The following is a 25,678-nucleotide window of genomic DNA, read 5'->3' as shown; positions in this document are numbered from 1 at the left end:
GGCGCTGATTGGCCGGCGCGGCTCGGAGGGCTCGGCCGCGGGAGCGCCGGGCACTCGAGTCCCGCCGCCTCGGGCGCCTGGGCCGCACTCGGGCCGCGCGCTCGCCTCCCCGCGCAGCTCTCCTGGGCCGCCCCGCCAGCGCCGGGCAGGAGCGCGCGGCCGCCCAGCCGGGCGCGGTTGTGCGGACGGCGCCTTTTGTCCCCGGAGCCGGGGAGGGTGCGGGGTGGGGCGGGTGGGCTCCTGCAAGTTCGCGGCGGGACGCGCGCGGGGAGACCGCGGAGGACGCCCCGCGTCGCGGGGGCCGGGGCGCCGAGCATGGGCGGCGGGCGCTGGGCCGCGGCGGGCGCGCTGCTGGCGCTGGCCGCCGGGCTCCTGGCCGCGGGCTCGGCCAGCGAGTACGACTACGTGAGCTTCCAGTCGGACCTCGGCGCCTACCAGAGCGGGCGCTTCTACACCAAGCCGGCGCAGTGCGTGGACATCCCGGCCGACCTGCGGCTGTGCCACAACGTGGGCTACAAGAGGATGGTGCTGCCCAACCTCCTGGAGCACGAGACCATGGCCGAGGTGAAGCAGCAGGCCAGCAGCTGGGTGCCCCTGCTCAACAAGAACTGCCACATCGGCACCCAGGTCTTCCTGTGCTCGCTCTTCGCGCCCGTCTGCCTGGACCGGCCCGTCTACCCGTGCCGCTGGCTCTGCGAGGCCGTGCGCGACTCGTGCGAGCCGGTCATGCAGTTCTTCGGCTTCTACTGGCCCGAGATGCTCAAGTGCGACAAGTTCCCCGAGGGCGACGTCTGCATCGCCATGACCCCGCCCAACGCCACCGAGGCCTCCAAGCCCCAAGGTGAGGCGGGGGTCCCCCGGGCTGCGCCCCGGGCCTGGGGACGTGGCCCTGCCCGCCGGCCTCGAGACGTCCGAGGTGGCGCCCGGCGGGGCAGCCCCGCGCGCGCACCCGCTGCGGGTCGCGGAGCCGCTGCCCTGGGAATCCGGTTTCCAGGAAACAAAGCTTTAGCTCCGGGTCCCAGGAGAGCGCTTCTCTCCCCTGGGAGGGAACCGAGTCCTCATCGGAGCTTTGAACCCCCCAGACGAGATGCCCCCGGGGCTGGGGGCGGGAAACACAACCCAAACTCTAAATCTGGGACGCTCAGGAAGGCCGAGCTAATGCTAAGGTGCAGCTTTGTTTATATTCTTAGGTTCGAGGAGGATTTTTTTTTTTTTTTTTTTTTTTTAAATCGCTTTTCTTAGCTAGTCATTCAGCCAAGTAGCTCCCGGACTGGTGCAAAACGAGCTGAGAAAAAAAGTTTAGAAACTGCAGGGCTTTCTGTTTCCTCCTTTCAGGTAACAGCTTCGGGAGACTTGAGGGAAGTGGGGTGGATGCAAAGACTCTTCTCCCCCATTCTTGCATACCCCCTGCTTCTCTCATTCACACAAATCCTCAGGTAATTAGAAAGATAAAATTGTCATTAGCTCATTGTTCCGCTCTCCTTGGGGAGCGGACCGCAAATTGAAGACTTTCCTAACAGCCCCCGGGGATGGGCAGGCGGGTGTTCTCGGAACCCCTCCCGCTTAAAGGGCAGCTCTTGACGGGGGAGGAGGCACATCACCGCGCCACCTCCTACCCCCAGGCCACAAGACAGAGCAAAACAAGTTAACAAGCCAAAAAAAGAAAAAAAAAAAAAAAATCCCCAACAAACCAACACCCCAGCACCACCGCCTGACTTTGAGAGGAATGAATTCAACCCCGACTTCTTCGGAAGCAGAGTTGAGGCTCAGAGAGCTGCCAGTGATCAGAGGTGGGGAGCTGGGTGTCCTGGGCACTGGGCCGACATCTCCAGGGCTTTTGGAGGACAGGGCTTAAGGTGTGTGTGTGTGTGTGTGTGTGTGTGTCTCTCGGGGCAGGGGGGCGGGGGTGGAGAAACCTGTTGCTTGCTGGCTCAGCTTATCTCCAAGTGATGCCAGAGGAGGAATGTCTCCTGCGGGGCAGGCTCCCCAGAGTGAGGGTTGGGTAGTCTGGTGAAGGGCACCCTGAAATTTGAATGCCTTTCCTTATTTCAGGGAGGGCGGAAATAGGTCCAGAGTCGGGGGTGTGGAGTTGGGCCTGATGGGTGGACAGGGCAACAGCCCGAGGTCTGGGTCCCATGCTCGCCCTTCCTGGAGGTCCGTGCAGGGTTCACCTTCGGGGAGATGCTGCCGGTACCTGGAGCAGACTAAGCCCTTGGTGTTCTGTCCGGATAGAACCCACGGGATTTTCCTTCTTCCCTCTGGGACAGAAGCCCAGCACTACCCCCAGAGACCGCGGCCAGGTCTGCTGGGGCAGAGCCCACCCCCAACTTCCCCTGTGTGGTACAAGCGGCGACAGAAACCTTCCGAGGGGGACTGGCTGGGGTGCCTCCTTATGCACGGACAAGACCCCCACCCCTGACCCCCGCCAGAGGCAGGGGTGGTTGAGGGAAGGGAAACCAAAACCCATGCTGTCTTCTTGGAGTCATTTACTCCTTGGCTGCCGTCCCCCTTGGCCCCCCCAAAGTCTGCCCTTGGCACCATCTGCCCTCCTCCCTCCATCCCAGGAGTGCTCAGGTAGCTCCTCTGGACCAGCCACACAGCCGTGAAGGGACCAGTCTGGGGTGGAACTTGGGACCTGGTTCTCCCCACCGTGTGTTTGGTGACGGGTTCTGCGGGAGGCACTGCTCCTACCCGGGACTGCAGCCCCTTCAGTGGGAGGAACCCCCAAAAGGCATCCCCTGGGGCTGCCTGGCCATTGCTGTCAGCTCAGCCTGGAAGTGGGAGGGATGGGTGTGTGTGTGTGTGTGTGTGTGTGTGTGTGTGTGAAGTGGGAGGGATGGGTGTGTGTGTGTGTGTGTGTGTGTGTGTGTGTGTGAAGTGGGAGGGATGGGTGTGTGTGTGTGTGTGTGTGTGTGTGTGTGTGTGTGTGTGTGTGCAGGTCAGGGGGAGAGACCAGACTCCTGGTCTTCATCCCTCATGGCTCATACCCCCAGAATAAGAACTGATACTTTTGGAGGCGACCAGGTACGCCCCATTTTTATTCTTTATTTCGTTTTATTCTGTAAAAGTAAAATGGGATTTTCAAAGCAGTGACATGTCTCCGAATGCCTGCTGGCTGGCTTCTCTTCACATACGGGGGCAAGTACTGTTTAGGGCACTGGGGCAGGCCTTTGGGGCCACGCATCATTTAAGATAAACTTGATAATGAGATGAGTCAAAGGAGGCTGCCTCGCACCCCCAAAAAGCTGAGGCTCAAGCTGCTTCAGCATCGGTTATGGGAGAGGCACTTTTTTTTTTTTTTTTTACAGAAAAGTTATTTCTCAATCTTGCACTTGCATTAGACCCGTGCACTCCTAGGCCGATACACTGTCCTTTCTCCTCCCTGCCAGGTTTTACTGATTCAAGCTCGGTGAAGGAGCACATACTTCTAGTTTTATTTTGTTGTTGTTTAGGCATGTTGTGCGTTAAATCAGCCTGACTGTTTCAGGCACAGATTGCAGAGGCCACGGTGTCTCATTCTTCCCTACAGCCCTCCTTAGGGTCCCTTCCCTGTATTGAGGAGCTGGCCAGGGAAGACCTGCTGTGTGTGTGTGTGTGTGTGTGTGTGTGTGTGTGTGTGTGTGTGTGTGTGTGTGTGTGTGTGTGTGTGTGTGTGTGTGTGTGTGTGTGTGTGTGTGTGTGTGTGTGTGTACTGTGTGCATGCCTGTGCATTGATTTAAAAAAAAAACACCAAGTGTTTCTGATTCCAGTGTTGCACTCCTCTTCCCCTTAGATATTGATGAAACACAACACCTTTTGGTTTTTGCTTCTTTCACTTGAAACATTTTAAATACATCTACAAACAGTCATTTCCTCCTGCCTCTCTGATGGATGACTAGGTGGGTTTGATTTTTTGCACTCAGGCTGCCTGCTGCCCCGCCCCGGCACAATCCAGAGGCCACAGATTAATATTGCCCTTCAGAGCTGGCTGTGAGAAAAGGTGAGGCGGGCTGGGGAAAATACACTGAGCTCACCCCAGCCACCTCCTGCCCCCGTGGGAGACGCTGAGGGCCAGACGTGGCGATGGGGCTGAGAACAGTGAGAGTGGTGTCCAGAGCCCTGGGCTGCCAGTCAAGTCGGGGACTCAGGGTGTCCAGACGTGGTGGTCTGAGGGAGCCGAGGCCACCCTGGGTTTGTGTTCGGATAGTCTTGCCCTGCCGCTTGTTTGGCCAGATTATATTCATTGAACTTTGCCCCATGATAACTTCCGTTAATTTTTTTTTAACCCGAACAAGGAAGGTCCCCCAGCACAGTTCACACTCCCCAGGCTGGTACCTCGGTCCTTCCCATACGGTGGGACTACCCTTTCGTTTTTCTGCCCTTGGAAGCCAGAACCAGGATGCACAATTCCGGGTAAGCGTTTCCCTTTTGTCAGAAACACGACCTCTGGAATCCCATCTTGAGTTCTGGCTGAGAAGCACAGTTCCAGCCTCCGGGTCCGAAGACAGTCCCACCGTCTTCTGCTTGGAGCGAGGCAGTGGTTCCTGCTGCCGAAGGAGTCTGGACGGTGCGTGGCCCCGGACCCAGCATCAAGGTGGGAGAGGGGTCTGCCAGCAAAGACGAAAGCCTGTGGCCTCTGCTGGGCCTCCCAGGGACCCTGTCTGGGAGTGGGTTGTGGTCAGGCATCCCCTCTCGGGCGCTGGGGACCAGCTGTGTCCCTGGGGGGCGGTGCCTCCGGCCCCAGAATGCTGTAGCTGACTCCCTGTCCGCTGTGGGAGGCTCTGCCCATTTCTCTGGACCACAGAAGTGCTCCAGGGCGAAGGAGATGCTGCCGTAGGAGCCACAGAGAGGGAGGGGGAAGGGAGGAAGAAGAGTCTTAACGGGAGTGGAGGTCGCTCAGCACACCGCCCTCCTTTGTGACTTGCGCAAAGCTCCAGTGCAGTGATGGATGGAGGCCCCCTAGGATGTGCTCAAGCTTTCCTGCAACCTGGATAAAACTCCGAGATGTCTGATAGATGATGGAGGCGATGCTGCTGCTGACGGTGGGATGGTGGGATGGCGGTCGCGGTGGCGGTGACGAGCCGCCTCCCCTTCTGGCGATTCCGCTGGGTGGCTTTCTCCCAGCTCTTCCACGGAGCCCCTTCACCTCCCAGGGGAGGGGCCCCTCCAGCATCTGCAGCATTTGGCCGGGAGGAATCGCTGGCCCTGGCTTCCAAAGCCTCCTCCCCCCGGGGCCTAGCCGCCTCCAGCTCCCCCCATGCCTGCGGCACACACACCTCCTCATCAAAGCACTTCACGGTGTGAAAACGCCAACAGAGGGTCTCCCCGTCCCTCTCCCCTCTCGGTCCTTCCATTTGGCAGCAGGGCTGGTGATGCCCCCCCAGCCCCCACCCAGCTCCTGCTCCCCGCCCCGCAGGATCTATCTGCAGCAGCCCTTCGGGGCAGGGGTGTTCAGGGCCTGTGATTGGACTTTGTGAGTCTGGCTGATTTTGTTTCTTGGCTCATGGAGAGCTGGTCAGATGGATCGGGGAGTTTGGGAACAGGCGTGGGGCAGGAATCAGGCGGGTATTTCAAGGGGAGGGGAGGAAACAGGAAACAAACAAACAAAAAACTGGGGTAGAAGTGTTTGGTTACAAGTCAGCTTTTCCCAGGGACCCACCACATCAAGACACAATTCATAGGACCCGCCCCGTTCAGCCCCAGATAATGCTGTTGTGAATAGCTGTACCATATGCAGTAGCTCTAGTCCCTGAATTTTCAAGGAACTCGATGTCTGCCTTGGTTTCCAAGACTCATCTTTTCTGGGATTGCCTTTCAGAAATTCCAGAAGACCGTTAACCGGCTTCCAGCCTGGTCCCGAGGCTGATCTCTGTCTGCCCCGGGGGCAGCGCCTCCAGCATCCTCGCCCCCGGTCACTCAGCTCCTGTCCTCCCCTTTCCTCTCCTAGGCACGACCGTGTGTCCTCCGTGTGACAACGAGCTGAAATCCGAAGCCATAATTGAGCACCTCTGTGCCAGCGAGTTTGGTAAGAAAGCGGCCCAGGCTGCCTCCGGGAGGTCGGGCATCCCTGGCTCCTCCCGGTCTGAGTCCCTGGAGCAGAGCCTTCTGGAGCTTCTTTTTGGAGATGTGTGTTCTCTCCCTCCATCCTCTCCCCAGACAGCTGCTTTTCTCAGCCGATATGGGAGACTAGATAGGGGACCTGGCTGCTTTTTATGAAAAGGCAAACTTGGCTTCTGCTTTTCCATGTGAAGGATTACTGGGTGGGTTTGGGGGGACCTTCTCTGGGCATGGAGGGAAGCAGATTTGGGGCGAGCTGGGGGAGAACCAGGCTGCTGGCTGATTTCCCGCGTGGCTCTTTTTCCATCCACCCCTAGGTGTCAGCACCACGCCGCCCAGGATCGGGGAGGGGGGTCATTGGTGTTTAGGGCCATGGGGGCAGGGAGTCTAGCGTGCTTTCTGGCAAGTAAAATGACATCCCCGCAGTGGGGGGAATTTTCCTCCCTTCTTCCCAAATCTCTCTGGGTTAAAAGGGAATTCTGGGTCCACATTTGCAGCCCCAGGAGGAGGGCTAGATGCAGGCCTGGGGCCTGATCTCAGGGGACCTTTCAAGGGCGGTCCCTGTCATCTGCTTCTCAGAAGATGGAGCCTCAGACACCTTGGGAGTGTGTCCTCTGGAGAAGTAAACATGAACTGCACCCTCTTGGAAGGTCGGCTCCCTTCAGCCTGCCTCTATTTTGTATGGAGCTGACGTATAAAATAGAGGCGCCCGGGGCTGTTTTGCTAAGGACAGGTTCTCACGATTCCAGCCACTGTGTCCCCGAGGCTGGATCTGTTACAGAATTCCTCCCAGGAAACATGTAATGGGCTTCTCTGGTGGCCCAGACAGTAAAGAGTGTCTGCAATGCAGGAGACCTGGGTTCGATCCCTGGGCAGGGAAGATCCCCTGGAGGAGGGAGTGGCAACCCACTCCAGTATCCTTGTCTGGAGAATTCCATGGACAGAGAAGCCTGGTGAGCTCTACAGTCCATGGGGTCACAAAGAGTCAGACACGACTGAGTGATTTAACGCTCAGGGCTGTTTTGCTAAGGACAGGTTCTCACGATTCCAGCCAGGTGTCCCTGAGGCTGGATCTCTTGCAGAATTCCTCCCAGGAAAAGTGTAAATGGTAGGTAAAGGGGATCTTTATGTCCCTCCAGGGCTACCTATTGTGGGTTTTCATTAACCAGGCATAGTAACGCACATGAAGGGCCTTATGCTGACCAAGTGCTGTTGCAGAGCCGCACACGTGTCAAGCGGGAGGAAACAGGACATGTGACGATTGTAGTCTCAGGGTATTTGTCACTGTGACTGCTGGCAGGAGTTGGCCCGGAGAGTTCCTTGAGAATGCACATGTTTTGCATGCCCTGTTTCTGCATGAAGTATCTCTGCCTGCCTCTTTGGTTCTTGGTGGAGGAGCTCTAGGAAGGTTTGTCTGCCCTGCCTTCTGCCGCTTGTGTTCTGGTTGCCATTTTCAAGGAATTTCAAATAAGCTGCAGAGAGCACTTGCAGTGCTTTTTGCAGTGTTTGCAAACTCTGATGACGCTCCTTCTGTCCTTCCTGAGGCTCACATTCTTGCTCCATCAAGGGAACCCCAGTGACCAGCGAGGCTGGCGGGTCTGCATGGGCCTAACCTGATGGAGTGACAAGCTTTCCTTCCACAGATAGTGCAAGATTCCTTCCCAAAGAGGCATTTGGGCATTGAGTAAAAGGCCATAAATAAAATCTCTCAGAAGTCCTCACCAGAAACCTTTTGCTGCAAAGGGGAGGAGGGAGGGGCAGGAAGAATCAGCTTGCAGGCCGCCGTCATCCCAAAGCATCCTTCCTTGTGCGGGGGTGGGTGGGGGGTGTGTGGGAGTGGGAAGGGGGTGGGGGACCGGGGTGGGGATGGGGCAGAGGGGTTGGATAATACTCAGCGGCCACTTTTAGATTTCACCGACCCCCTTTCGATAGTGTAAATCACCACACTCTGAGAAGTTGACTCCCTGATGCTTCAGCAAATCCAGGGAATCCTATTAGAGCCATCTCTGAAAGGTGGTGTATGAGTGGATGCTTGACGCAGGGATCCCACCTCCCGGGACCCAGTGTGTGAAGGAGGCGGCGTCCAGTTGGTCATTCAGCATTTCTTGAGCTCAGAGCTCTATGCCAGACTCCATGTCCCCAAATATGGACCTAGCATAGCTGAAGATTTAATTTTAAAAAATTTCATTTTTCACCCCGACCAGACATGAAACGGTCGTTTCCTAGAGAAACTCGGAGTCATTCTAACTCGCCGCCTGAAAGGGGTGCTGTTGGCCATGCAGGGCAAAGGATGTTCTGGCGCTTTGGGAAGAGAATCGCTTGTCTTCCCGCTCCGATTCCCTGGAGCTCACCAACCTGAGTTTGATGAGGGGCTTTGTGGCAGTTCGTTAATCTAGAGTCATTCCCTAGGCATGGGCTGAAGAGGCAAACCTTGGGAAAGAATGTGAATGTGAAAGCTGGCCTTTGAGTGAAGGGCAAGGGTCTGCAGGGGGCTGGGGTAACCCACCTGGGGAGATGGATCCTCCCCACGCTGCAGTGGGTGCCCAGTGGGTCCCCGCTGGGTCGGCTGGCCACCTGCTCCCTGCAATGCGTGGGCTCAAGGAGTGTCTTATTTTAATAGCCAGTCCGGGCTTGGGCAGTCTGATTAGCAGTTTGGGTCTGTGTTCCTTTAGCTCAGAGATGATTTCCTTCTTGAGCGCCTAGAACTTTGGCGTTCTCCTGGGTCCTCTGGGTCATCCTATCAAGTCCACTTATTTCACAAAGAAGGAATCTGACCTGCTCCCCTGGTGTTCTTTTTCTGACATGCTGCCTTTCCCACTTAAGATGAACAGCCTTGGGGCTGGACGCCAGACTTCCCTATCTGGATGCAGGAGAGACTTTTATGGGTGTGTGTGTGTGTGTGTGTGTGTGTGTGTGTGTGTGTGTGTCTGTGTATTGTGTTCTCATAAGGCAATAGAAAGGACTTGTTTTGTTTTCTCTCGCTCTCTCTCTCTGCAGGGGCTGAGTTCAGCTCTGCCCTTCTCAGCACCCTGGAGAATGCGGCCTTGTTGAGAAACGTGTTTCCTAGCTCAGCTCATTTCCAGTGAGGGAGGCAGTCAGCCACGCTGATGGGATTCAGTTAGGAGACAAAGAAATGCAGCGAGGCAAGCTGATACACAGCCGAGAAGAAAAAGAATGCTTTACTCCCCACTCGAGGGATCAAACTTTGCATTAAGCGGCCTTGACATCCCCGGTGGGAAGACATCAGCTTGTTGGAAGGCTCTGGGAGCTCGGGGAACAAGTGATCCATTCCTTCGGGGTCAGCGCTCCCGAGCCCTCTCCTGCCAGCGGTCATCCTCAGACTCCTTACCCGGCCCATTACCGCCTCCCCGGGAGGTGCGATTGTAGTTCTCTGGCAGCTCTGCCTGCCCCCTGGTTCTCTCCAGCCCCGCACTGTACCTCCGCAGTGGAGAGTACATTTTTTTTCCCGCCCCCCACTGGCAGGGAAAAGCCTCAGTAGAAACACCTGTGGGCTGATGCTCAGGAATGCAGCTGGATCAGCCCGGATCAAGCCCCAGATGTGTGGCGGCCCAGAGTTAGCCGCGGAAGAGGTTCTGAATTCAGCTAGGCGGCCAGGGAGCCTGGTGGGCTCCATTCAGGACGCCTGGCCCCCGCCGCTTGCTCTCTTGCTCTGGGTCTGCTTTTCCTGCTCCATGACAGCAGGGTGCCGCTGTTTTCTCTTGCACGGGGTCAATATATTATTTGCGAGCCGCCACACTTAGTAATCCCGCTGTTAACAACTCAGCGCCCATAACTATCTTTCCTTCAGCTCAGCTTATCCCAGGGGATGGGAGGGTCTGATTTATGATGGCTGTGGGGCTAGGACCACCCCCCACCCCCCACCCCCCTGCACCGGCCACTCTCTCGAGCTTCTGGATCCGTAAACACCTTTAAGCTTTTCTGGTAGAAACGGGCAGAATCATATACTTCTGCTGAGAGAGTTCACAGCTTCCTCTTGTACTGGCTTCTTTTCTGAGAGTTCAGGTGGCTCCTTTGTTAGTCCAGTATTTCTGGCTGTGGAAAAAGATTTCTTGGCCCCCCTAGAAATTTTTCTTGCCTTCTGAACATTTTTTTTTTTTTCATTTATATGTTTCATAAAGAGTAAAATTGCAACGCTAAACTGAGTCAAAGAGGAAAGAATAAAAAAAGGCTCTCCCCGTTAGCATTTGGGAGTATTTCCTAGAAGAAACATTCTTGGCGGTTACTGGATCTTCACTAATTTGTTCTCACTCTGCCTCACTCTGCTTTCAAGGTGTCTTGGCTGGGCTACTGTTTGGAGGCGCAAAGTTTTACTCGGAATGTTTGATTACTCTCAAAAAGTAGGCTCGGCCTTTCCAAGCCAAACCTTGGGTTTCCTCCCGCAGAGGAGGAGATGTGGCTGCCAGCAGGGTGGTTGCAGGTCTGTAAGCTGCTTGAGAGCAGGGTCTGTCTCTGGTACCACATTTTACCTAATGTAAGACACCCCTTGATTACGAGATGCGCCGTCCATCACAACGTGCGGTGCCTTGCCTCCAGGGGACACATCCTTCGTGTTAAAACGTGAAAAGAATCTGTGTGTTAGAATGAACAAAACAAGGCCTGTGTGTACTTAGATTGGTGATTGCACAGTTCCACGGTAGGCATAAAATAGAAGTTTGTTGGACTCATGTATGGATGACAGGACATGACTGGGAGATGGAAATTGGCCTTCTTTTTTATTTTTTTAAGTGATTTAATTTCCAGCTTATTTTCTGTTAAGTAATGACAGCGTGATTTTAGCATGCATCATCTGAAAATCCACAAAGATGAATGAATATAGGAATTTTTAAGTCCAAAAATATTATGATGGGATGTATACATCTGAGTACAAATCCTAGATTTTCTACAGCGTGCATAAAGTGCCTTCCCTGAACATTCACGATTGTTAAATGGGCACAAGTGCATTTAAATCGTAAGACTGGCCTCTATTTAAGTGAGAAAAACAATGTAAAAATTATTTAATATTAAAATTTTCCCAGATGAATACAAATTCGGATAATTTAGACTTACATCTCAATTCATTGTACAGAGCGGCCTTTTTTTTTTTCCCCTTGACCTAACCATTGTCCATCCTCTTTTCTGGCTATTATTACATTCTACTAGTTCTTATGGAAACTTGGTGAATAGACAAATGATATTGTTCTGGCAGTAAATGCACTTTGTAGGCAGAAAACGGAGCATTGGTTTTATTTTGTTTTTCAGTTTTCTTCTTTTTTAAAAAAAGAAGTGTAGCTGATTTACAGTGTTGTGTTAATTTCCCCTGTACAGAAAAGTAATTCATATATAAACTTATATATACTTTATATGCATGAATATACATATATGTACTGTTATATATACACATATATATTTTTTCATATTCTTTTTGATTATGGTTCATGTGCTACAAAGTCAGACCTTGTGGTTTATGGCCTTCTTTTTTTATATAAGGAGAAAGCTCCTTTCCAAACAACTATATGCAATTTGTTTATTAAGTTTGAGGGAAAGGACTTGCCCTGTTTTGGGTAACTTGAGTGTATATGTCAAAAACAAAACCAAACCCTAATATCCAGAAATCTAGTTCAGTTGATTTATCATCGCTCAGTTGAAGTAAAATTAAGCAGACACGCAGAGGAAGGCGAGGTAACCCCGGGGTGGAGCTGTTGGGCTGAAAGCAACTGGTTTCCGTTGTCCCTGGAGGTCTCTGAAACAGGCAGCCCGTGCACAGGTCTGGTAACAGCTGGAAGGAGTTGTGTGGCCCTTCACGTCCAGGGAAACGCAGCGTCGGCCCTATAGGTGCCCTGGCAATGCCAGTCAGCCCGCGGTCCGTCCTGAGTCCTCCAGGGACTCGGGGTGGCTTGTTCTGTGCAGAGTCCATGGCTGAACCCTCGAGGGCCCCTGAAGCCCTTGAATGGGTCTGGTGGGTCGTGATGGTGAGTCCCTGCTCACGCACGGACTCCGAGTGGAGAGCTGGGGGCCTGGCTGGCGGAATCAGGCCCCGGGCAGATGGGTACCACTCTCCGCTCTGAAGCCACGTCAAGGAGCCGCGAGGAGAAGCTGGGAAAGGAGCCGAGTTTCCCCTCTGTGAGCACCCCGTCTGCACGTTTCATTGTCTCCTGGCAGGAAATACTTAGATGAGGCGGATGTCCATAGCAACACTTTTCTTTAGCATATTCGACCCTGAGGATGTATACTGAACTGAGGGAGACTCAGAAGCCAGATCCACGGGCGGGGTGGCTGAGTTCATTTCTCCTTCTGCCCTGGTTTGTACGCCTGGCAATGTTGGGAAGTCTTGGAACCTCTCCGGGCCTCAGTTTCCCCACGAAGTGGCAGCTAATACCCAGGATCGGTTTTGTTCAGGAGCAGATGAGCTGGTGTAAGGAACCCAGGCCTGGGCCCCCACAGCGACCAGACTCACTGACTGTCCATCCTGGTGGTCCTGCTAAGGGTGGAGTAGCCCCACCCAGTCCAGCCCTCTGTCCCCGGCAGGCGAGGCCTCCCTTCGCCAGAGAAGCCAGGGCTGCTGCAGCTCACATGATCTCGGCTGAAACCTCTCCAGAACCAAGCGCTGTTTCCAGCTAGCCATCCCGTGTCTGGTATCCAGCTGGGATGGTTGCTCTAGGTGGGGGCAGTGTTGGTTCAGGACATGGTGACTTCCCCTCTTTGGTGATGAGTGCAGCTTCGACGCAAGGTCATTTCTTGAGACAATCAGTTACTACACTGCATGGTTTGGGCGCCCTTTGACGTGGTTTTCAACCTGCCATCCCCTGATTCTCCTGTTGAGTGGCTCTGATCCACTGCCTTGCTCTCTCCTTAAAAAAAAAAAAAAAAACAACAAAACCTTACCGTGATAAAATATACATAACATAAAAAGCACCCCTTTCATCATTTCTAGGTGTACAGTTAGTTCAGTGGCATCGAAAGCATTCACAGTGTGATGCAGGCAGCACCGTCCCTATTTGGGTATTTTTCTTCATCCCAAACTGAAACTCTGTACCCTGGCAGTGACCACACCAACCCACCCCCCCCCGCCCCAGCCTCCCCCTAGGTCCCGGGAACCCCCACTCTGCTTTCTGTCTCTAGGACTCTGACCATTTCAGGTGCCGCATGTGAGTGGAAGCCTGCACTGTCTGTCCTTTCACGTGTCTGGCTTATCATGCGATGTGTATGTAAACAGTCATGGAGAAGGGAGGAGGGCAAAGGAAGGGTTCAGCCTCGAGTTCACCTGTGTTCCCCGGAGCCTTTCTGGGGGTGGGTGGAGAAGGAGCCGGTGAGGGATGAGCTGAGTTGAGGCGGGAGGCCCACTCTTTTGCTTGGGTGCTGTCTTGCTCCTCTGTACCCCTTTGTTGTGAAGATCTGATGGGCTGGATGGAACCTCAGAGATCAGCCAGTCCAGGGCTGTCAGCTTACGGATGGAGGGGAATAAGACTCAGATAAAGGCGTTACTCATCAGATGGCCCAAGGCTACTCCACCTGGCATCCCTTGCTGTTTTTGTTCCCAGCAGCTCTTAGCTGGGTAGCCGGTTCGGATTCCACACCCTTCCTCCTTCATGTCCTCTCATGCCCATTTGCATTCCCATTCTGCCAGGAATGGGAGAGGACGCTTTCCGGGAAGGGGCACTGGGTGCTTTCAGAGTCTGCCCGGTATAAACGGACTGATGTCTGTGCCTGACACGGAAGGGGCTCCGTAATCCATTGGTTTCTTCGTCATGAACTGGGTCGTGCCGTCCAGGAGAAAGAACATAGACTTTGGGCCAGAGAGACCGGGATGAAATCCCACCTTTATATACGGAGTGACCTCAAGGAAGTCTCTTAACCTCTCTGAGCCTGTCTCCATCATCTGTGGGCAGTGGTTCCTGTGTGGTTGTGTTGGGAGGAGAATTGGGTCAGTCAAGTGGATTCAGTTCCTGGACCATGGCAGCGGCTCCAGCCGTGACCAGTATTATCTCTTCTTATTGGAAAGAATTGTTTCAGGATGGAAACTGGCCTCGGTAGGAGGGTTGGAGCGCTAATAAAATCAGCTTGCTTGGCACGAAATGTTAGGAAATGGAATGGAATGTCCTGATGGATTTCTGGTTAGTAGAGAATTAAACCGGAGAGCGCTTGCACAAAACCCGTTTAGGAGAACTTTTAAAAGCTTGACATGGCTTCAAGGTGCTAAAGTTCACATAACCAAAAACAAACCAAAACCCAGGCAAACCAAACAAAAAGCAACCCTGTACATACTAGAAGTCAGGCAGTCCGGGCTTTAATTAGATGACACCCTGAAGTCACTGTTAGGACTGAAGTCATCGGATAATGATGACCGGAGGGCACATGGAGCTCGGACTGAGTGTTTGCTAATTCCAGGACACGCCCACGGAACTTTGTTCATTTGTTTTGGGGTGGTTTTTAGAAATCTTATGCCTCATAAGAGTTTTTCTGCTCACAGTGTACTGAGTCTAAGGGAGATCTTTCAGCCCTTGGTGTTGTCCACTTTTCCAAGCACTGCCTCTGGCTAGTTTTTCACATTTTTTTCCCCCCCAGCAGTTGTGATAGTTGTGATAAACACACCCGTTTGCTAAAACACAGGCCATATTCAGAAGCAAATGAGCATTTAAATATTGGCTAATTTCTTCCAGTTTTGCAGAAATGAGCCAGAAGCTCCCATCCATATTTGTTTTTCAAAGGAGAGCAAGTGGCCAAAGAGACGTCTAGGCCCTCACCCTGCCCCAGCCTGCTTGGAGCAGCCAATTAAACATGCATTAGCTTTGGAAGGCTGCTCAAAGGCCTATAGATTGCACTTGAAATCTTTGTTTAGTCTTTGAGGAACACTGTCACATGGATGATTTATCAAAGAAAGTTGTTTATCTGGCAGTAAAATAAACTCCGGGCCTGTTCAGACGAAGGTTTCCCGTGAATTTCTACCAAGGTAAACACTGGTAACTGGCAGATTCCGTGTGAAAGCCAGATGCATACGATAAATATTTGAGCTACAGCTCTGCGCTGTCCGAGGTCTGGCCTGTCACCAGCTCTGTCACTCTCGCCACACCCCGGAGGCCCTGGCCTTGCAGCCTGGCCGGTGGGGCCACGAGGGCCGGCTCGGGCTGGCAGAGTCCACGTGTGTGCTGGAGCTGCCCCCACGTCGTGGGCCTCCCGGGGCTCAGGTGCCACTTAGCGCTGGCACCGCGGCCTCCCCGGCTCAGAGGGGGCCAGCCTCAGGCCGCTCCCGCCTGCCTTGCACTCACAGCCTGTCCACAAGTGGCCAGCTTACGCTTCTCTGCAAATAGAGACCTGCTGAGCCCAACTGGCCGGAGACTGGGTGTGTTGAATGATCTGCAGAGGAGCTGGGGCGTGGAGGTCAGGGGTGGTGCCTGGTGGATTCTGCTGAGCTAGATGTAGGGTCTCAGAAGGCTGAGATACTTCCTGGGGGTCTCTGGCTGTGCTCCTTGGGGGTTGGGGGGCTCCATTTGGGATTAAGGAGGGGGCAGGTCCAGGGCATGTGTGCCTGGGGCCTGGAGCGAGGGAGGGAATGAATGGATGAATGGGGTGATGGAGCAGGAGGAGGCCAGGCCTTCTAGGTCTTCCCGAGGAAGATATTGTGGCCAATGTTTATAGTGATCTTTCAGGGAGGGGCTGAGTTATCAGCTGCTTGTTCTCAGACAGTCCCAGAGGCTGGAGGTTTGGATCACCCCGGTCTGGTTGGGTCCTCGTGGCATGGCTGAGTTGGAAGGTGTCTGTGGGCCCCACCTGTGACCCAGCCTCTGTCCTGGATCCTGCCAATCCTGATATCCCTGGTGGGTCAGGGAGGGGAAGCAAGGACCCGAGAAGAGATGACGTTTGTTCACTTGCAAGGGCTTTGGGATGGGGGTCTGTGCTCACGACTGAGTATCGTGAGCTCACGACTGAGCCCCTCGCCATCGGAGGGGCTGTGGGTGTGGGAGGCCTGGCTGCTTCGACAGCTCTTCAGGGATTGCTGTTCGGGAAATGGAATCTTCCAGGCCTGCAGATACTTAGGGGAATAAAGGAGTATTTCTTTAGGGCAGGAATTAAGGGGAATCATCGACCACAGATTCTGAAAGGATGTCTGTGAGCTGGAGAGAGATGCCAAAACAGTACTTTGGCAGTGGGGAAAAACTAGGAAGCAGCCTCCCTAAGCCAGCCTTGCTCTCATTCAGGCGGGATTACCAGAGGGATTTTTCTCTCTCCTGTTTTCTCCAGCCCTTCCATGGGCGGTTTCCCTGGGACGTTTCCTCCCGGGGGTCCCTCGGATGTGTTCTCTGCGCTCTGTGAGCCCTCGGAAAATGAGTTCACTGGCTACTATGTCTTCCACCGCAAATCCAGTTGGCTTCTGGAGCTGGATTTAGGGCTGAAAGTGAAAGAAAGTGAAAGTGAAGTCACTCAGTCGTGTCCGACTCTTTGCGAGCCCATGGACTGTACCCTACCAGGCTCCTCCGTCCAATGGATTCTCCAGGCAAGGATACTGGAGTGGGTTGCCATTTCCTTCTCCAGAGGATCTTCCTGACCCAGGGATCAAAGCTGGGTCTCCTGCATTGCAGGCAGACGCTTTACCCTCTGAGCCACCAGGGAAGCCCTTAGGGTTAGGGCTGAAGGAAATCCCTACTTCTGTGACTGTGGCTGCAGAGCTGGACACAGGGCCTGGAATAAGCACTTGAAACCCTCAGCAGCTGCTGGACGCCCCTCCGCGGAGCGAGTCCCCTCCTGCAGGCTCCACAGGGGCCTCTTGGTCTGTGTCTGTGGCTTCCTGTGGCCTCAGCTCCCAATTGGGTCAGCAGATCAGAGGACCTGGAGGATGAGACAGGCCAGGGCCAGGCTCGTCTGTCCCTGTTTTCTTACTTTGGTGCCGGGTTCTAACTCACAGGCCTGTGGGATGGCAGGGTCTACCGGGGAGCTGGATACATCCAGAGCGGTTCTCTGGAGGAAATGAAGATGGACTGCAGACAGTCCCTGGTGGCTCAGACGGTGAAGAGTCCTCCAGCAGTGCGGGAGACCTGGGTTTGATCCCTGGGTCGGGAAGATCCCCTGGAGGAGGGCGTGGCAACCCACTCTGGGATGCTTGCCTGGAGAATCCCCATGGACAGAGGAGCTGGGTGGGCTACAGTCCACGGGGGCGCAGAGAGTCAGACACGACCGAGCGACTCAGCATGGGGCAGCAGACAGTGAAGACAGGCATCCTGATGTCAGGAGAGGAGGGCGGGAAGGGAGTTAGGACTCAAAACATGTACCGAAAGTGACAAGGGTTAGTCACTCGGTTGTGTCTGACTCTTGTGCAACCCCGTGGACTGTAGCCTGCCAGGATGCTCGCTCCTTGGAAGAAAAGCTATGACAAAACTAGACAGCATGTTAAAAAGCAGAGACGGCACTTTGTCGTCAGAGGTCTGTCTAGTCAAAGCCGTGGTTTGTCCAGTGGTCATGTACAGATGTGAGAGTTGGACCATAAAAAAAGGCCGAGTGCTGAAGAATTGATGCTTTCGAACTGCGGTGTTGGAGAAGACTCTCGAGAGTCCCTTGGACAGCAAGGAGGTCAAACCAGTCAGTCCAGCAAGCAGATCAAACCAGTCAGTCCAGCAAGCAGATCAAACCGGTCAGTCCTAGAAGAAATCAACCCTGAATACTCACTGGAAGGATTGATGGATGCTGAAGCTGAATCTCCCAGACTTTGACCACTTAATGCAAAGAGCTGACTCATTGGAAAAGACCCTGATGTTGAGAAAGATTGAAGGCAGGAGAAGAGGGTGACAGAGGATGAGATGGTTGGATGGCATCACCGACTCAATGGACATGAGTTTGAGCAAGCTCTGGGAGATGGTGAAAGACAGGGAAGCCTGGTATGCTGCAGTCCATGGGTCACAAAGAGTTGGACGCGACTGAACAAATTTTTTTTTAAAGAAGCTATTTTATTGAAATATAGCTGATTTACAGTGTTGTGTTAGCTTCTGCTATATAGCAAAGTCATTCAGTTATACATATATATACATTCTTTTTCATTATGGTTTATCTTAGGATATTGAATATACTTCTCTGTGCTCTACAGTAAGACCTTGTGTCTATCCAGTCTCTATGTAATGGTTTGCGTTTGCTCATCCCAGCCTCCCGATTCATCCCTCCCCACCCTCCACCTGCCTTGGCAACCACAAGTCCATTCTCTATGTCCGAGAGTCTGTTTCTGTTTGGTAGATAAATTCGTTTGTGTCGTATTTTATATTCCACATATAAGTCATATCATATGATGTCAAACAGTATTTTTTAAAGTTGACAAAACCTGATTCAGGTAAATCACAGGTAGAGAAGATCTTCTGTGTTTTGGCAGCTGACTCCGTATCCTGTTAGGGCTCGCGTTGGCCAAAACTCAGCGGGGCTCAAGGGCTGAGTTGAGACATGAGGAAGGAGGCAGTCACTTCCAGGTACCTCCCCCCTCCACTGGAAGGGTGCCGGGGTCCCAGAGGGAGCAGGATTTGGAGGGAGCAGATGTGTTACAGGAGTGACCCACCCAGTGTGGCCGTGGGCCAGAGGCAAGAGACCCTGCCGGGCGGGGGAGTGAGGTGGTCTTCTGTGTGCACCCCTGAGCCCACGAGGGCAGCCTCCAGACCATGTGCAGCGCCCCCATGACAAGGAGGGGCCGACCAGAGTCACGGGTTGGCCTCGGTTCTGAGATGCGGAGGCTCAGATGCCCGCCGCGTGCCAGGTGCCAGCGAGCACCCAGCCTCTAGGGTGACAGCCCCTTCCTCTACTCTTAGCAGGCGCTCATTTAAGGACAGGGGTGTGATGTGTGCCTGTGTTTTCCTTTAAAAACTCTTAACGATCCGCCGAAGGCACGCAGTCTTGCACAGATGTCATCTAACAGATGAGTGTTGGGCTTCTGCTGAGGACACGGCCCTGCCGACACCCTCGCTGCCTCTGCTGGCTTTGGGATCCACAGCCATCCAGAAACACAAGTGTTTATATCGTTTCTTCCCAGGGTCTGGGAGGAGGGGAGTCCCCACCACGGTCAAAGCCAGAGAGAGCAGCTCTCTCCTCCCTGCGGGTGCTCTGCCCTTGGCAAGGAAGGTCAGACCTCAGCCGGAAGGTAGCTTTTACCAGCACACACGTGCTTTTTAGTGGGGGCAGCTCCACCCATCTTTTTGTGTGCAGCTTTTCAAACTGCATTCTCAGTGAAAAGGCCCGGGGCTTCCCAGGTGGCGCTAGTGGTAGAGAACCCACCTGCCAATGCAGGAGACTTAAGAGACATCAAAGAGATCAAACACCCAGGGTGCCCTGGAGGAGGGCCTGGCAACCCACTCCAGTGTTCTCGCCTGGAGAAGCCCATGGACAGAGGAGCCTGGTGGGCTACAGTCGTGGGGTCACAAAGATTCAGACACGACTGAAGTGACTTAGCACGCGCATGAGCCACTTCTTGGAGGCGGGCAGCCCGTGTTCTCAGGCCTCAGTGGAGCTGGTGGGAGCTGGTGAGTGTGGCGGTGGAACTAGGGGCGGGGTGGGGTGTTGGGGGGCGCGGTGTCTCCAGATGAGCTCATAAGAGAACCAGGGCACCTCCCCCTCTTTCTTCTCGGAGCTAGCTTGAGGCCAGAGCTTCATTCGGGGGGGCTCCACCAAGGGGCTCATGTGCTGCCTCTCAGGGAGGGGCCTGGCACCCAGCACCTCTGTGCCAGTCGGGGCGGCGTTCCTGCCCTCAGGAGGGAAGTGGGTCATGGGACCAGCCATGTGCTTGAATTAGTCTAAGGCGAACTGAATTGAATGGAGGCTGTGTCTGGTGCAGACTCGGGACTAGTGATGCGCGTGGGGCAGGATGACTGGGGTGTGGTTCCTGCCTTCAGCTGGTTGACCATCTAGAAGGGATGGAGGGGAGAAAACAAACATCAGATCGTGTCATCAATGCTGAAATCCCTGTATGAGGGAAGCTCTGGGGCCCGCAGGCGCCCAGAGGAGGGAGCAGGTCTTCCTGGGGAGGAGGTGGGAGATGGGGGCGGCTCCAGAGAGAAGATACCTTCAAGGAGCTGGTTCAAGTTTGGCAGGCTGAAATGGTGGACACTGGAAGAATATTCTGAGGGGAGGACTCTGCAGTGACCAGGGCTCAGAGGTGTGATGTCACCCGGGTGCTGGGGAGTGGTGAACCTCTGTGATCAGCTTGTAAGGTGTATGTGGGTGAGTGTCTAGAAATGAGATGGCTGGTGTCAGGGAAGGTCAGCTCAGGGCCTTGGATGCCGAGAGGAAGGAAGGAGCTTTTTGTCTTGCTGGCCGTCCTGGACACCCAGGTGTAAGGAGCCCATTTTAAAGTGAAGGCCTGGGGTGGGGAGCAGAGAGAGGAAGAGGAGAAGGAGGAAGGTGAAGGGGGAGATGCTCCCTCATCCACACCAGTGACAGGCAAACCTCAGGCATCTGGGGGAGATGTTGGGAGGAGGGTGTTGTGGGCTCAGGGCAGCTCTGGCCCGGGCAGGGCCATCCGCTGGAAGGAGCCCCTATCGGGCTGTTCGGATGAGCTCAGCACGGGGCCCGGACAGCCGGGCAGGGCGCTCTGCTGCCGTCAGGACCCCGGGAGACCTCTGGGCGCAGCGGGGCCGGAGCCGGAGTCTGCCGTCGGCGCACACGCGGGTCAGCGTAGGGCGTAGGTCATTAACGAGAGCGGCGGTCATTACGAGCCGTCGTAACCCCCTGACTTTCTCTGCAGACCTCCTTAGCGGCGGACACGCGGCGCTGGGCAGGCCGGCCCGGAACTGCGGGGCTGCGTCGGCCCAGATGTCTGAGGCCTTCTGAGGGTGGAGGCAAGGGGGCTGCAGCCCCGGGACCAGGGGGCGGCCTGGGCGGGGTGCGAGCGCGATGTGTGCGCGTGGACTCACGGTTGAGTGTGTGTGGGCGGGTCTGAGGGTGGGTGTGGCCTGCGCTGCACACGCATGTGCGGGTCTGTGACAGCGTGACTGCCGGGTGAGCATGCGTGCTAGCCACGCCTCCAGGGGCTGAGCCTCCGCGGGTGAACATCACAAACTTTCTCCTCCGCCCCCCCCCGCCCCCCGCCCTGCAACCCCCACATCGCTCCAGGGGGGAGCCTTCTAGAACCTGCCAGCGATTCCCCCCACCCCGGACCCGGGAAGGCTAAAGTGCCCGGGAGGGATTCCTGGGCAGCTGGCCTCTGGGCGCTCCCAACAGTCATCTCTGCGGTCCAGTCCCCCGTGTTTGGTTTATTCCCCCAGATGCTGGCCAGGCCGATTTTGTTAGGTTTCAGGGTTTGCAGCAGTCCATTTGGAACTGCTGGTGCTCTGGGAGAGAGCCACTTCCTTGGCGGATTCCAGCGGTTCTCGGGGATGGTCGTAAAGGGCACTGGTGTAATCCCTGGGACAGGAAAAAAGGGTCCACCGGGAGGAACGGGCAGGGCCTGGGGCGTCGGATGGCCCCGAGTTCAAAGCCTGGTCCTACCACCTGCTGTGTCAGCCTGGGCCAGCCCCTTCTCCACCCTGGGACTCAAGTTTGCCCTCCCCCCCAGAACAAAATATCCCCTCAACCATAAAACAAAATGAAAGCCTTCCGGGCTTCTCCGCTGGCTCAGCGGTAAAGAATCCGCCTGCCCTTGCAGGGGACCCAGGTTCGATCCCTGACCCGGGGAAGATCCCACAAGCCACGGAGCAACGAAGCCCGTGTGCCACAGCTCCTAAGCCTGAGCTCTAGAGCGCGGGAGCTGCAACTACCCAGCCCACGGGCCGCAGCTACTGAAACCCGCGCGCCCTGGAGCCCGAGCTCCGCAACAAGGGAAGCCTGCGCACCGCAGCTAGGGTAGCTCCCGCTCGCCGTACCTGGAGAGCAAGCGGCAACAAAGACCCAGCCCAGCCAAAAATAAATAAATAAAATTATGAAAACCCCCAAAGTTCTGTGCGAGAGGACGTGGGATGTGACAAGCCATGATCCGGATCCCGGAGGCCCTGTGCGCGGGCTTTCTGCGCTGATGCGGCGGGGCGGAGCGAGCGCTCAGCATCCCTTAGGCGGTAGGCAGGAGCGGGCTGAAACGTCCGCCCGTGGGCTGCAGGCATCATTCTTTGATGCCATGGGTCAAGCTTGGGTGTTTCCCGCTTTCCCTGGGGCCTGGAGAGTCTCCTCCTATATCCTCTTTAAAACGTCAAGGTTGCGTTTGCTCCTAAGGACCAGGGCCAGAGGGACGGTGGCTGAGAGCTGGGACCCGCTTGCTCTGCCAAGGGGAGTCGTGTGCCGGGTCGCTCAGATAGAACCCGGCTTGTTGAGGCAACAAAACCTCGACTCACAAGGTGGGGTCCCCACCCCAGGCGCTGTTGACCGGCTGGATGGCCTCTTGCCCGAACAGGGCAGGAGGCGGGAGACACAACCCTCGGGTCCCTTCCAGCCCCCGCGGAGGCCGGGGCTCGGGGGTCCTCCGGGTGCCTGCTGGCTGAGCTCCTGCGGGTGGCTTCCTCGGGGAGGGGGCTGTGTTGGTGTGGGGGCGAACCTGCCTTCTCAGGAGGACTTCGCGTGATTTTCCGGAGGACTGGGGAGGAACTGCTGGGGCCCCCAGCATCCTGGGGTACCAGCCTCAAGTCCGACCTCACACATAGACCATTCAGGAGGGCAGGGTTGGCCCCGGTAGGCACCACGTAACCTTGAAGCTGTCCCAAGATGTGCGTCTTTGTGATGAAGGCCTGAGGGCTTGGAGCCCCTGACTCCCAGACGGTCCTCTGATTGCCAGGGAGGAGTTGGTGGAGCTTGAATGGAGGTGCGGGCGGGCCTACCGCCTGCCCTTTCCTCCTTGCAGGTGGGACCATTCGGTACCCCCGGCTCCAGGGATCAGCTTTCCTGGGGACTTGGCCTTCCCAGTTGTGTAACTGGGTGTGCAGAGTGGGGAGGTCCCGGAGCCGGGCTGGCTGCTTTGGAAGAAGGGGGCGTGGTGGCCGGTGTGTGTTTGCTGGTGATGGACAGCCCTTTGCCTGCAGCCTTCTCTCCTTACAGACCTAATGTGTCTTCTGGCAGGTTTCCTCGCTCTGATTGTCAGACCCCGCAGAGCACCAGCACTTTCCTCTGCTTCTGCTCATATCCCCATCCCCGTTCCCCCTTTCCCAGTGGGTTGGTGGGTGGAACCCCATCCCCGTCCCCTCTTTCCCAGCGGGTCGGTGGGTGGAATCAGTCTGGACTGGTTGAGAACTCTCTGTGCTCCTTCCTTGGGCCCAGGGGCCTTAGCATGAGGGGTGCCGGCCAGAGCTGAGCATCTGCCTGCTCCTCCCTGTGAGCCCTTAGCGTGGAAATTCCAGGGGGGGCCACACTCCAAAACTCTGACACGCTCTGAGCGCGCTGGGGTTGTACTTTTTTAGCAGCTCGGTTTTCTGCTTTGGGGCATTTGGTCCTGGCCTCTGGGAAGGGCAGGATTGCTTGCATTTGGAGAGGAGGCGCTGGGCCTGTGTGATGGCATGGGGTGGGAGCCCGCGGGGCTGGGGTCCTCTTACCGAGACGGAGTGTGCGTTGTGATTGGGGATCGAGGGAAGGGACAGCAGGGGCCCAGGTTCCAGCTCCCGATCAGCTGTGGGCAGTGAGACCAGGGTCCTCCCAGCCCCTGTTCACGGTCCGGAACACAGCTTGGTCGGAAGGCCTCTCTGACCCCACGTTGCTCTCAGAATGTGCTTCTGTGTCCCGACCCTGTGTCCTTTAAACACACCCATGCCACGAAGCAGAACCTTTCTTCAAAGGAAATCTTACCCTGCCCTCCATCGTAGAAATGGGTCCACAACGACCTCTGGGCTGGAGGAGGGGGCCCTGGACCCAGGTGGACTTGGCCACTTCTTATTCCTGGAGACCGACTGACACTTACTCTTTCGAGAGGTTCCAGGCGTGTGGAAGGATGTCTGACCTCCAGGAAGAAGGGCTGCGCTTCTCCGATGAGATACGTGTCCTGCATTTTCTTCCTGATGGATGCTGGGGCCTCAATGCAGTGTACCCTGTGGGTACGGACGATGCCAGCCTGTTCCTGCCGGTGTCTACCTGCTCAGTAGAGGTGACCGGTATTCTCCACGAGAGACGGGATGTGTCTGCAGCGGGCTTGAGCTCAGCTCAAGGGCCGAGGTGACATTGCTAGGGCCGAGCTGACATTGACTGCCAGGGCGCTTAGACAACACGCTTAGAAAACAATATATTCTCTCCCTGCCTAGGAGGTCAGAAGTGCGATTAAGGCTCCTGCTAGAGGCTGTGCTCTGCACCCGCCCCTTCTGGCTGGAGGTCTCCTCTGGGCCCACTTGACCCTGAGAGCAGCAGTTTCCATAGCTGTGGGCAAGTCTGTTGATGTATTTATTTATTTTTTTAAACCTCTTTGATAAGGGCTTCCTAGGTGACGCTAGTGGTAAAGAATCCGCCTGCAATGCAGGAGACACAGGAGATGAGGGTTCAATCCCTGGGTTGGGAATATTCCCTGGAGGAGGGCAAGGCAACCCACTCCAGTAATCTTGCCTGGAGAATCGCAGGGACAGAGGAGTCCGGGGGGCTACTGTCCACAGGGTCGCAAAGAGCCGGACAGGACTGCCGTGACTTAGCATGCATGCTCTTTTTAATAAGTGGCTTTCCTGGAGACGCAGAAAGGATCCCTGAGTGGGGCTCCCATCCTGTTGCTCTGTTCCCCTTGCACACGTTCCCCCCAGGCTCTCAGGACCCAGATCTGCCCCCTTACCTGTGTGAGAGGCTCCGGGTGGGTGGAGAGAAAGAAAGGAGACTCAGTGAAGGTCAGAGATCTGGAAGCAGGAGTCGGTATACACCCAGCTCGGGGCTGATTCCACTGGCCACCGGGAGTGCCCACCCTCTGAACTTGGCAGGACTAGGACCCTCGACAGTGGAGAGGAGGCCAGCTCTCTATATTTTATCTATTGCTTTATACAACTTATAGTTACTAAAAAATATTGGCTATATTCCCCATGTTGTACCTACATCCTTGAGCCTGTCTTGCCCCAGTCGTTTATACCGCCCACTCCTCAAGGTTTATCATGCACCCACCCCTGGTTACCTCCAGTTTGTTCCTATATCTGTGAGTCTGCTCTATTTTTTCTGTTATATTCACCAGTTGCATTTTTTAGACTTTAAAGATCACATATAAGTGATATCATACAGTATTTGGCTTTTTCTGTCTGACCTATTGCACTTAGCATAATGGCATCCAAGTTCATCCATGTTGCTACAAATGGTAAAATCTCATTCTTTTTCATGGCTGAGTAATATTCTATTGTATATATGTACAACATCTTTATCCATTCATCCATGTGTGGAGACTTAGGTTGCTTCCATGTCTTGGCTATCGTAGACAGTGCTTCTATGAGCCCTGGGAGGGGGCCGGCACATGTCTTTTTGAATTAGGGGTTTGGGGGGATATGTGCCCAGGAGTGGGATTGGTGTGTCATGTGGTGGTTCTGTCTTTAGTTTTAGGAGAAACCTCCATGCTGTCCTCACAGCGGCTGCACCTCTGCACCCGCCTTGCAGCTTTGGGAGCCAGGAAAGGGAGAAGGGCCTCCATCCCTTCCCTCCCACCAGGCCACCCCCGCCTCCACTCCAGCCACATCTGTGAAACACACACCCACCCTTCACACATGGCCCGCCTCCTTGTGAGGGTGGCCACTGCTCCTCCTTCCAGGACCGTCGCAGT

At 55.2% G+C, this 25,678-nt stretch overlaps 1 protein-coding gene across 2 annotated transcripts in view; it reads left to right on the top strand.

Moving 5' to 3' along the window:
• The first annotated feature begins 238 nt into the window (after positions 1-238).
• The window catches only part of SFRP1 (secreted frizzled related protein 1), a 53,344-nt gene continuing 27,904 nt past the window's right edge, over positions 239-25,678 (top strand). Inside the window, exons 1-2 of one of the 2 annotated variants that reach the window (XM_065946814.1) lie at positions 239-841; positions 5,927-6,004. In XM_065946814.1, coding sequence (XP_065802886.1) covers positions 316-841; positions 5,927-6,004 — 604 coding nt within the window. In that variant the 5' untranslated portion in view covers positions 239-315. The remainder of the gene's footprint in view (positions 842-5,926; positions 6,005-25,678) is intronic. The other variant, XM_065946813.1, reaches the window with a different exon arrangement.

Source organism: Muntiacus reevesi, chromosome 10 (assembly GCF_963930625.1).
Source record: "Muntiacus reevesi chromosome 10, mMunRee1.1, whole genome shotgun sequence".
Taxonomy (NCBI): Eukaryota; Metazoa; Chordata; class Mammalia; order Artiodactyla; family Cervidae; genus Muntiacus; species Muntiacus reevesi.
This window is presented reverse-complemented; position numbering and strand designations above follow the sequence as displayed.